The sequence below is a fragment of the Habropoda laboriosa genome, unplaced genomic scaffold (assembly GCF_001263275.1).
Source record: "Habropoda laboriosa isolate 0110345459 unplaced genomic scaffold, ASM126327v1 scaffold597, whole genome shotgun sequence".
Taxonomy (NCBI): Eukaryota; Metazoa; Arthropoda; class Insecta; order Hymenoptera; family Apidae; genus Habropoda; species Habropoda laboriosa.
In genome coordinates, this window is record NW_017100768.1 from 327195 (window position 1) to 339782 (window position 12588).

The window sequence follows — 12588 nt, forward strand, 5'->3', positions numbered from 1 at the left end:
TCTTCTTCTCGACAGATTTCGCAAAGTATGCGTGCACGTAGATGTAGAAGCGTGTAGGCGTGCGCGCGCGCTCTGCCCCTTTGTCTCCTCCGTAGGTCCGCATCTCCCAACCTCTCGAATCTAGGCTGTTACCGTGGCAACACAGGTATATGGAATAGAGAAGAGAGGAATACCACTACGGAGACGTACAGACACGCTCACACACATATATATATATATATACACACGGAAGAAAGCGTTTCGCGTTAATAAGCGGAAATAAAAGCTTCTGCTAAACCTACTTCGTTCCTACGGCTATTCATTTTCCAACGTACTTACGTAGGCAAGAGTTGCCAAAATTATGCTACTCGAGATCTGCCATCTTATATTTCACGTCTGCCGTTCGTTCATCTGTGCGATCCTTCCTTTCCAACAAATTAGTCATTTTCTGAATGAAAATATACGCTTTTCGCATTTCTCCTCTTTACCGTTGTTGTTGTTGTTGTTGTTGTTGAAAGTGACTTAACGATTATATCGTTTGCGACGAAACAAATATGTGTAGTCTTTCGATTTCTATTCAGGCAGTTCGCTAGTAAATAGGGCAAAAGATGGTGGTGGTGGTGTCTCTACTTCCATCTTCCTTCGTTTGGTCAACCCTGCGCTCTCTTTTCCCTTTGCTCTTGCCACGGATCAGATGTTCGAAAGATCAATAAAACATCTTTCGCTCTCTACCCACTCGAGGTCTCGCTTTTCGCGTCTTCCGTCCCCTACTTTCCATCCTACCGCTATCAAAACAACCAACGACCTTATCCCTTATATTTTATTACTTACTGTTACATTTAATTACGAATCAATACATGTGTTCCTTCGTTTTTTGTTTCAGGTTAGTATCGTGACACGCGCAAGCCCCCCCCCGAAGAGAATAGACGATAGGTGACAAATATCGAAATCTTAATCTTCCGTTAAATGGTAAGAGAAATCGTCGAAGGAAACCAATTATCGCCAAAATTTTCACATAAATTCCACTCGTTTCGGTGGACATCTATAAATTTACGATCTGCAATAGGCTTTAGACCTGTGATATCGCGCACCGTTACGTAAATAATCGAATTATTTCACTCTCGATCTACTCCCGTGAATTGATTTCGAAGAACGGTGGCTTATTCTTCCCGTAAATTCTTCGTTCTGGACGATTGTCCTCGTTGAATAGACTTCATTTTCAGTAAATCGATCGTAAGACGTGGCTCACGCTTGACCTCGGAACGATACGCGCGTTACCCCTTATTTTTCTTTACAAACCGATTCGTCCTTGGTGTTGCAGATTGAAAACCGAACCGATCCGTCTCTGGATCCTCAATGTAGAAAAAAATAACTACTGCACAGTTAATTGCCGATATTATTAGCTGCCGATAAAAAAGAAAACAACTACGTTAATTCGTGTTTTAAAAGGATTCAGTGGAACTTCAATTCGCTTTTCGTTCCAAACTATGCGCTTACATAATGACGATAAAAAAAAAGGAGAACATATCGGCGTTTCTGTAAGAGTCGATAATCGATCGGTACATAGAAACACGGTGTACGGCGGTGCGATAATCAGGTGACGCTTGTCGAGAGAGAGGCAGGCGGTAGATAGGCTACGCAAATGAGTGTACAAAGTGGTAGAACAAGTGTACGAATTACGCGGGGACAAACGGAGAACAAACTACGGACAAGGGAGGACGGACGAAGGGTGGACGAATGGGCAAGCAAAGCCGAGAGCGAGCGAGCAGCTGACGCGGCGAAATCAATATTCCCACGTGAAGAGGTGGACGATGGTAGATAGAGGGCAACGTGAGCGGCGTGCCGTTGCATTTCTCCTCGTAAACTGCTGTTTGTCGGCTAGCCTGCGAAACCTCCATCGAACGGACATTTTTCCCTCGTTTCCTCACCTTTGCTTCTCCATCTGCTAAAAGGATACACCCGGTAGAATATGAATTAACCCTTTGATAGATTATTATTATAAAAAGGACAAAGTGCGGTTCGGTTATCTTGGCTACTTTTCTTTTAAATTCAAAACTACCAGTAATCGAACGAAAAAAAACAGAATTAGGCGTATAGACGTATTTGCCGTTCTTACTGCGGAAAATCGACCAGGCTGCTAAAGGATAATTGGATTGTCGGGATCCGGTTGTCACACGCTGTTCTCGTGACGTCACTCGCAAACGAAAACTTTTAATCGCAATTCTAGTCGCTAACTTTGCCACGTCACCTTTTACGAAGCGTTTTTTACTCGCACCGAAAATTGCTCCGTAGAATAGGATACGGCAGGTACCATGTATCTATTTATCAACATATTCCGAATGCTGCGCGTTATTCGTTCGAAACTGGTGCTTGGAAGTGATCTACAAACCGAGTAGGCTGCCACGTGACCGAAAACGTGGAGGCTGAGAGGCCACCTTGGTGGCGGTGGTGGTAACCGGAGGGCGCATAGATAGATAAACGCGTTAGAAGGATAGACGCTAGAGCGCGATGCTGTTGGAAGAAGGAAGGTGCGTGACCGGTCGCGCTGCTCGAGGGGTGGTTCGTGTATGCAGGGGTCGGGAGAAAGAGGGATGGAGAGGGAGAAGAAACGGAACGGAACGAAACGAAACGAAACGAAACGAAGAAGCGCGCAGGCGGACAAACGCGATCAGGTGACGAGGCAACGTCGTCGCGTCGCGTCGTCGTCCGTCGTCGCGCGCACACTTTCGTTCTACTCCTTCCCCTAGACGTCCTGCTCTCCCCTCTTCGTGATTCAGTCTCGAGCTCCACCGTTGCAGTGTCTCTCTCTTTCTCTCTCTCCGTGTAGGATCTCGGCGCGCACCAGGCACCGAGAGAAGAGACGAGAGAAAGAGAGCGGGAGTCGCCGGCTGGCACTCGTGCGACGCGTTTCGTTCCGATCGTTTCGCACGGTTGTTCGAACCGACACGCTCTCTCCTTTCTTTCGTTTCGTTTCGTTTCGCGTTGAGTACAGAGAGAAGCTCTCGAATGACGAGAAGCTCGCCAACGAGCACCAGCGACACAGTTGCCAGTGGTCAGCCGTACGTACGGTCCTGTGGTGGATATTCCTGTGAGAAAACGACGGAAAGTGCATCGTTCTTTTACCCGATGCGTTCTCGCGACCGTTCCAACGTCTGCTGCGTGTCCCGCTAAAATTGGATACTACCGAGAGCACGCGATATTCGCAGCTGACAGAGACCAAAGACCAGCCGAATGATGCGCAGTCGCGTAAAACCGCTTCAACGACGATAACGAGGAAGGTACATCATTCGTTTCAGCTTCCTTTTCGATTCGTCTCGCTCTGACGCGTACCACCAATGCGTGCAACCACGCATTGCTCGCATCTTTTCTTCTCTTTTCTCCTTCTCCCTCTCTCCCTCTCCCCTTCTCTCGCTCCCGCTCCATCTCCCTCGTTGCGATACGCGTCGCTTAAACCCAACGCTAACATTTTCCTTTACGTAACGTTGGAACTTTCTTACGACGAGAGACGTCGAGAAGTGTGACTGACACTCTTACGTCTTTTCAAACGTTCCGAGAACTCTCGACGGACGACGACTTGCCTCGCGAACTTTGCGCTCTTCGAAGGAATTGAAAAAAGAGAACTGAGAAAAACACCGCGTAACCGTCGAACAAGTCACTCTCAACTTATTCGCTATTCCACGCTAATACCTTTTACTTCGTTGTAGCCATTTATTCCGCGTTCATTCACATTTACATCCGAATAAAGTGTACGAGAGACTTTTGGAAAAATGAGCAAAGAATATAGCAAAGAAAACGTGTTGGTTGGTACGCCGTTTTAACACCGTGTCCGAATATTATATATCGCGAACGTGTAGGACGCGTGTAAACGTGTATAACATGATTCACAGAGGGGGTAGGTATGGTTCGCGTAGACTTTGGTCCTAATTGGAGCGAATTCAGGTTTTTTTCTTTTTAATTAGCTGCTATCTACAGGAGATATGGCTGAAAGGCAGAAGGAATAGCAGCTCGATTAGGTTTTCGACGTGCCCAAGTACGTGAAACGGTGGCGGACGTGAAACGGTGCGTTTGGCAAGAGTCGAAGAACCGTAAAGCAACCGTTAGTAGGTGAAAGAGCACGGGACCGGGGCACGATTCGAACGCCACGATGAGCAACGAACTCTCGAGCGGGCGAACGGGAGCGAATGACTCAGGCTCGGCTATCCGCGTGACACAGATATACACGCGCCACCACCATTGTTATTGTTCACCATTTCTGCCATTTATTATTCGACCAAGTAGCCCCGGTGCTAATCGGCTGATACGTTCCTTTTCTTCTAACGTTCGAAAGATCGTAATTTTCTTCTTTCTAACAATAAAGCTCGTTTACATATTTATAGAACGGAAAGTAATTACCGATGAATTATTAAGTTGTGTTGCATATAGTGTCGTGTTTTCAGTGTTTGGAAATACTCTTTCGGTCGTACTGTTTATAATTACATAACCTCGCTGACAATGCTATCGTGCGACATTGGAAGCTTCTTTCGTGTACAAAGTTTATATTCTTATACGTGGCCCGTAAAAATGTATTTCATAGCTAGTGTAACGAAACGTATACGCCCGCAGCAGGACCGTTTTGGTCCAATCGGATCCCGATCGATCACGGATGTTGATTCTCCTCTGGGTCGAAAATCGGTAAATGACGGGGAATAATGTGGCGAGTCGAGGAGGATGTAAAAAGCGAAGACTATTGGGCTAATACGGTGGACTAGAACCGGTCGCCTATAAAGTGCCGTCTCGAATTGCAAAAAACGCGCCAGCCTAAATACGCGTTTCGAACTTGCCCCACTTTCCAAAGTAATTTCTTTCTTTGTTCCAACGTGTCTTCCTTGCTGTTTCTATTTTCAAAAGTATCGCTGCACTATATGCTCGTTCGATTCTTATTCTTGCACATTTTTCTCTAGCAAAATTCGATATTTCCTTTTATCACGAATGCCATGCCCTCTATCATTTTTCCAACTTTCGATAGGAACACCGAGCTTTACCTTTCGTATGCACGGCGGTGTCTACATTGTGCAACAAGTATTTCAAACAGCTAATGATACACAGATCCAGGAAAAGTTTCGCGATTGTGTAACAGCCGTTATTTCGACAGAGATTTCGACGTTCGTCGATAGCTGTAGGACAGACGTCTAGGAAAATGTGTGCGAGAAGGAGAGGAACGGTTCCTAAAGCTACGTTGACCTCTCGATTCCGATCGAGCAAGCATATCGGCCGTGTCAAGAAAGTGGATCAGCGTAATGTTTTTCCTTTTTCCTTTTTCTTTTTTTCCACCGCTACATTTGTTCGGTATGACGAAAATAAACGTCGTTGGCTCTAATCGACACGCGGTTGAAAGGAGGCAGAGTCGAGAAACGAGGCACAGGAAGGGTCTCTTCTCAGAAAATCGTATGGCCGTTCGGCTTTGTAGGTGAATGTACCGTTTGTTTTATTCCGCTACACACTATACCATGGATTCTCGTTCAGCGCTACCCGAGAAAATCAATACACGGACCATTAAAATTTATCCGCGTGGCTGTTTGCGACCACGTATCGTCTAATTGTTAATTAGCGGGAAGTGACCGTCCGCGACGTCATTTATGGTTTCTGCGATCATCTCCGGCGGAGTCACGTTAACGGAGGGGAGTTTGAAAACCGATATCTTAGGTTTTATTTCGAAATATTTTCCAGCGAAACACTCGAAACACGTCCGAATCAGATGTATAGGTCTCATTTGGCTCGTTCCGAAAAAAGTACTCGCTCGTTCTTCCATATCGATTCGCAAAGGAAAGCCGTACTTGACCCTGAGATACGCTGCTCGAATGAAAGTTCCCAGTGAAAATCCACTTTTCCTCCGCTGTTAGTTTGCTTTACAACGGCACGAGCGATTGTGTTGGCGCCGTTCGATCTACAAGCAGGAAGAATCGACGGAAGAAAATGTTATCCCCGGATGCTTTTCCCTGTGCTTACGTAAACTCGTCCCGAGTCGTTCACCTACAATTGTAACTAAAATTACACGACATCCCGGTTCTATCTGCGAACGTTGGCCGGAAAGAGCGAGGTATCGATTGAATTTTCAATCGCGCTAAAAGTAGAAACATTTCGACGAAATATTCTCGAATTTACTGGCTTAGGTATCGATCGATGTTGCACCCGGCAGTCGCCGCGTGTATCCTCGAGATAAATTTAGGCGCTGCCTTTCAGATCCGCGACAACTCTGCCGTTGCTCGAGAAAATTCCTTTGGTCCTCCGAGGCTGTCGTAGCCAGCCGACAACAATAATAATACTTCATCTTTTGAACATTCTTATCGTCGATTGGGGAATAAAATCGAAAAGTGTTTGGATCGATCGATACAGTTCCCAGTTCCCTATAAAAAAACCTACCCTTTCGTTTTAATACCAGGAAGTGGTTTCGGTAGTACCTGCGATATTTGCCTTCTTAAAGTTCGTATTCAATGGCACGACCTTCAGCCTGAATACAGGAATTTACTCGACAGCCCTGTAAAGCATTTCTTTGGAAATTGTCGACATCCCCGAAGGATATTCCAAAGAAATTTGACCTCTTCTCGTCTCGAAATATCGCGTACGATACTGTAAAATAATCAAAGAATGAAAAAGGGTCCCTCTGAAACGGGAATAATCGATCGGTAATCGCAAGCAAGCACGACGTTCCTCGGAACGTCTACGCGGAATTCTTATGGCCGTGGCAGCAGCCATTACCCGTCCGTTCACCGTCGCGCGAAAACGTGACGCGTTTGAAAATGCGGATCATGCGCGTCATGCGCGTCGATCACGTAGAAAAGAATCGTGCGTGCCTGCCGCGTCTAGCATTTCGGCTAGAGAAAGGCTCTCGCCCGATCTACCGAAATTATTTCGAAAACGCCTACGCGGCTAAATAAGTGACTCATACTCTCGATAGTTGGCGCGCTCGCGTAACGCGCGATACGTGTCCAGTCTATAGAGAATTCCTACCAAAGTTCCTACTTTCCTTCGCTCCAAGTTTCGTCGAAGGACAGCTAAAATGGGGAACTCGCGCAGATTGGGCGACGTTGAGCTTCAGGTGAGAGGGGGGCATAGAGAGATCTCGAAATTTTCATCGATGGTGATCCACTTATGGTAATGCGGCAGACGGCTCGTAGCAGTACTCGAAGTTGCTCCAACGCGTCGCATTCGTGCGCCTGTTTCCAGATTTTCCCTGTAAAAGGGAACGTGTAACGCGAAACAAGTTGGGAAAGGGGGAAGGAGAAGAAAATATTTCTTGGATACGTGTACGCGTGTATCCGAGGGCGAGAACCGAGCGATACGATCGTAACGCGGCGTAGGTGCGGCTGACGCGTCATTTTTGCTCGGTATCGCGCGATATTTGTTGCTAGTTTACCATGCGTCGCTTATGTGTCACGATTGCTTCGATCGACGCTCGATGCTTAACACGCTGCCTTACCGACCGACAACGACAACTCACGCGGAATAGGCCTTGAAAAAAGACGAATAAAAGGACGCGTAAGAACCGTTCTATTTGCCGTTTCGTATACGATACGGAGAGGTCACTGTAGCACGATGCGATCGACGTTTTCACTTTCACCCGATTTCTAGCTGAAGTTCAACGACGCTGCTGCACTATTGCTACTCTTATTTTACGCCGGTACGCGACTCGTCATACGGCACCTTATTAGCATCGACGAATATCAACGTTTACTCAGACTTTTAGCAAATTGCAATTCATAAATCGTATTCCGCGGAGCGATCGAGACAGAAAGCCGTCTGCGAAGGCGTATTAACCCGAAGGTTTATGAAATGTCAGCGCTTCGGCTGCGAGCAGCCAAGCTATTGCATAATTTCATGGCGTGCGCATCGCTTATCGTTCTACCTTTGCCGCTTTTGATCCTGCAGCTGCGTTTAATCGCCACGATACCGTCGCTTCCTCCCTTTTCGATTTCGCGTGGTAAAAGAAAAGAACGAAGAGGACTGCCGTTTCACGTAACGAACATAATAGTGTGACGAAGATAATAGCGTGTGCGGTTACACGGAAGGCACACGTTCGTCGAGCTCGCGATGCGAACGCATTTTACGTAATCGGTGTCGAAGAGAAGCCGTACGACGAACGGTAGAAAGAGCACCGGTGATTCGTATCCTCGACATCAAACGCCGCCTTCGTCCACAAAATTTCTCTCTGTCGAGGGCTTGGAATAAATCCCTGGAGCGTAGTCGCAGTGTAGATTTCTAAATGTTTCTCAATGCTAGTAGAGATATCGGTAGCAAGGGAGCTGCGCGGCCGAAGGGCACGGGGTTCGTTGCAAAAGGCAGGATAGAAAGGCGGGAACCGTGTCGAGCACGTATCGTAATATTCGCGTGTCTTGTATTACCCTTTTATTTGCACACTGAACGCAAGAGACGCGCAAAGTACGGCTTCTAGAATAGTTTAATGCGGCCTTGCAGTCCGTAATGTAATCAGCGCGTGACGTCATTGTACCTAGTCCCTAGTTCCGCGAGGATCGGATCGCGAAATATACCTTGAGGACGAGCGTACTCGAGCCATACGCGGACTTTTTCGATTCGTGCCCCCGTGCCCGTGCATGTCCGCGCATGTCCGTGCATGCCCGGAATAAACCGAGCGGCGACGCGTTCGCGGAAAGAATCGCGATTACCAGTCGCCGTACAGCGACGCTCGTTTCAGAAAAAGGAAAAAAAGAGAAGAGCTACCTGCTTCTTGCTCTTCCGCGAGAGAAACCATTTGAATAGGAAAGAGAGGAATAGTAACGTTGATTTCGCGATAGATCTTGCGTGGTAAGTAACTCGGTGCGGAAAGTGGCGCCAGACACTTTACTCGATACATACTTTATCTAGACGAATCCGAAAGAAACTCGATTCCGCGCATCCTGTACGCAAAGACACTGCCACGGCTGAACGTACCGCGATCATTCACCGCGGCCATTATTTAATAAACTCCAAGGCTACTAGTAGAACTGTTTTCGAGGCGCAACACCACGCTCGAGACCACTGCTTCTAGCTTACTTCCTTCGACGTTCTCCGACGAACCTCTTCGAGCGATACGGCGTCGGTGAATATTTCTTCTTCGAGTAGATTGAGAAAGTTTGGCCCTTCGCGTCGCGTTTTTAATTAGATCGAGGGATTTCAACGCGGAAGGATCTGTGTCATTGTCACGGCACGAGACCTCGCTTCTGGAGACTGGTGTGCGACACTCGGTGACCTCCTTTTGCATGTATTACAGGGGTGTTGGAGATGGCGGCCACAGAGAGCACGATCCGTTTCAGCGGCCATACATTGGACAAGGCTACAAAGGCCAAGGTGAGCTCTCTCTCTCTCTCTCTCTCTCTTTCTCTCTATCTATCTATCTATCTATCTATCTATCTATCGTCGTCTATCCCTTTCGCGTATAGTCGAATTTGTTTGCAAGACTGTACGAACGAAAATACACACGTGGTAGGCGCGACAGCGTTAGTTGTTTTCATCGGGAGTTGTTGAAAAAGGGAGAAATTACCTAACGTAGTTTCCACGGTATATATGCGCAAGACGGGTAATCTGTTTAGTTTGCTGAGGTTTACGTTTTATGGACTTTAGGTAACGTTGGAGAATTACTACAGTAATCTAATAGCCCAGCATATCGAGCGGAAGCAGAGGCTCGCGAAATTGGAGGAATCGTTGAAAGACGAAGGGCTGTCGGAGCAACAGAAGCAGGAGAAACGGTTGCAGCATGCCCAGAAAGAAACCGAGTTTCTTCGCTTGAAGCGATCCCGACTCGGTGTCGAAGACTTCGAGCCTCTGAAAGTAATCGGCAGAGGAGCCTTCGGTGAGGTAAGTCTTGCAATTTTTTTTTTTTTTCACGTCAACCTCAGCTTCGCTGATCCGATTGCTAACCAAAGAGATTGATCTCCTTGCTATTATCCTTGTTATTCTTCTACCGAAAAGGTAAGACTCGTGCAGAAGAAAGACACCGGTCACGTGTACGCGATGAAGATTCTTAGAAAAGCCGACATGCTGGAAAAGGAACAAGTGGCGCACGTCAGGGCCGAAAGAGACGTGTTGGTAGAAGCGGATCATCAATGGGTCGTAAAAATGTACTATAGCTTTCAAGATCCTATAAATCTATATTTAATAATGGAGTTTCTTCCAGGCGGTAAGCTCACCTTTCTATATACACTCTAGCCGAAACTTATTATCGTAGTAGAAAAACGTACAGAGCAGAGCCTCCTTAAATCGGCTTCCTTCGTTACTGCTCCATCGTTACAGGTGACATGATGACATTGTTGATGAAGAAAGACACGCTTTCCGAGGAGTGCACGCAATTTTATATTTCCGAGACAGCGTTAGCAATCGACTCCATTCATAAGCTAGGATTTATTCATAGGTAAATTGCAGACGGTAACGTGCAAGCGTAGACCAACCTAACGATACAGAAGCAAAAACGATACATCCAAATATACCGATTTCATCATTTGTCTTTAGAGATATCAAACCGGACAACCTGTTACTGGATGCACGAGGTCACATAAAGCTCTCCGACTTTGGGCTGTGTACAGGTTTGAAGAAATCTCATAGAACCGATTTCTACAGAGATCTCAGTCAAGCGAAGCCTTCAGATTTCAGTAAGCACTTGGTTAATTCTTCGTATTATTGGCCCGTTGTTACCATTGCGAACTAACGTTTAATCGCTCTTTCCAGTGACGTCCTGTGGAAGCGGAAGTGGCGGAGCGATGGATAGTAAAAGGAGAGCCGAGAGCTGGAAAAGAAACAGGAGAGCGTTAGCTTACAGCACAGTAGGAACACCTGATTATATAGCTCCGGAAGTATTTTTACAAACTGGTTACGGGCCCGCTTGCGATTGCTGGTCTTTGGGTGTCATCATGTACGAAATGCTTATAGGTACTGTGTGTTATCTTCGTCTTCGTTTCTACACACTTTCTCGTGGAAAGTTACTAACAGCTCGGTTGTCTACCGTTTCACACAGGCTATCCTCCATTCTGTAGCGAGAATCCCCAAGAAACTTACAGGAAAGTGATGAATTGGAGGGAGACCTTGGTTTTTCCACCGGAAGTTCCCATTAGCGAAGAAGCTAAAGACACCATCATCAGATTTTGTTGCGAAGCTGATAGAAGATTAGGTTAATATTCCTACTATCAGGTTGATGAAATTTCTCGATAGAACTACTCAGATACGATTTAGTGAAACGTGTGGTCGTCGTAGGTGCGCAAAGAGGTATCGAAGAGCTGAAGCTAGCTCCGTTTTTCCGCGGCGTCGACTGGGAGCACATCAGAGAGAGGCCGGCCGCGATTCCAGTCGAGGTGCGTTCCATCGACGATACTTCCAATTTCGACGAATTCCCAGACGTGAAATTAGAAATACGTGAGTATGTCAAAATCTACTTGAACCGGAGAGATACACGAGGAGAGAATCGTCCGGTGGTGTAATCGTGGTAACGATGTAACGTATTTTTTCTCGTCGATTACAGCATCTGCGCCGATGCCTCAAGACGGAGAGGTAATATACAAGGACTGGGTGTTCATTAATTACACGTTCAAACGATTCGAAGGTTTGACGCAGCGAGGCACGCCGACCAAGAAATAGCAACACTCTATTTCTTGCTCGGTCTCGACCAGTCAGCAGTCTGACGCAACTGGAATTCCGGCCTTGGTACATCACCCGTACCCTCCGTTGTCATCCACGGCATCGCGGATAGATGGCTGATTCGTTTCATCCTCTGAACACGGTCCAGTCAATCATCGGCAGCAAGTCGTTTTTACAATGTATATACGTGACGGGATGAGCACGACATACATACCTACGTATGCGTTATCACACGGAGCAACAAAGAGGGGTGAAGAAGAGCAAGAGAAGAGAGGAAGGAAGGATGGAAGGAATGAGGTGAAAGGGCAAGAGATAAAAGTGTGAACAAACGAGGAACAAAGGCGATTAAGAAGGTGTAAAAAAAAGAACAGAGTGATAATGATTCCGAAGGCGAACAGGTGTGGAAATTTATGCACATGTGATAAGGAAGGACCGACGTATTTTCATGCGCGCACCGTAACGTTTTTAGTGAACTTTCAACTATAAAAAAAAAAAAAAAAAAAAAAAAAAAAAAAAAAAAAAAAAAAAAAAAAAAAGAAAAACACACGTTTCGTTTCCGTTCTGTCGTGTATATTGTTTCCATCCGATCTTCGAAGCGTAGCATAATAAGCTCTCTCTCTCTCTCTCTCTCTCTCTCTCGGTAGTGAGAACATTAGCGGAAGAAAAGAAAAAAAAAAGAGAATGCAAAGATGGAGCCTCGGTCCCGTGATTCTCGCAGAATGCATACAATTTTTGTATAGGGTTTTGTTCGGTGTGTGTAACCCCCCCCCCCCCTCGTAATTCAGCTCTCTTTTCAACGTTGTATTTATAGCTAGTACTGTGATATGATATATTGTTTCAAAGTTTTGTATACAAATCATTGTTTTGTCTGTTAACGACTGCTGAACTTTACGAATGTTGTACTCTGTTCGATTGTGCTTACGTTTCTCCAGAAAGAAAAAGAAAAACAATTTAGAAATTTGTTGGTACAAAAAACAGAAGGTATTTTATATTTATATATATTTTTTGAGA

The 12588-nt window shown here is 46.1% G+C and overlaps 1 protein-coding gene across 1 annotated transcript in view; it reads left to right on the forward strand.

The window, feature by feature from the left end:
• Window positions 1-11780, forward strand: part of LOC108577215 (serine/threonine-protein kinase tricorner) — a 34249-nt gene extending 22469 nt beyond the window's left edge. Inside the window, exons 3-11 of the mRNA XM_017940347.1 lie at window positions 9224-9300; window positions 9574-9807; window positions 9922-10129; window positions 10243-10360; window positions 10459-10598; window positions 10675-10875; window positions 10961-11113; window positions 11197-11355; window positions 11462-11780. Coding sequence (XP_017795836.1) covers window positions 9224-9300; window positions 9574-9807; window positions 9922-10129; window positions 10243-10360; window positions 10459-10598; window positions 10675-10875; window positions 10961-11113; window positions 11197-11355; window positions 11462-11577 — 1406 coding nt within the window. The 3' untranslated portion in view covers window positions 11578-11780. The remainder of the gene's footprint in view (window positions 1-9223; window positions 9301-9573; window positions 9808-9921; window positions 10130-10242; window positions 10361-10458; window positions 10599-10674; window positions 10876-10960; window positions 11114-11196; window positions 11356-11461) is intronic.
• Window positions 11781-12588: the final 808 nt, after the last annotated feature.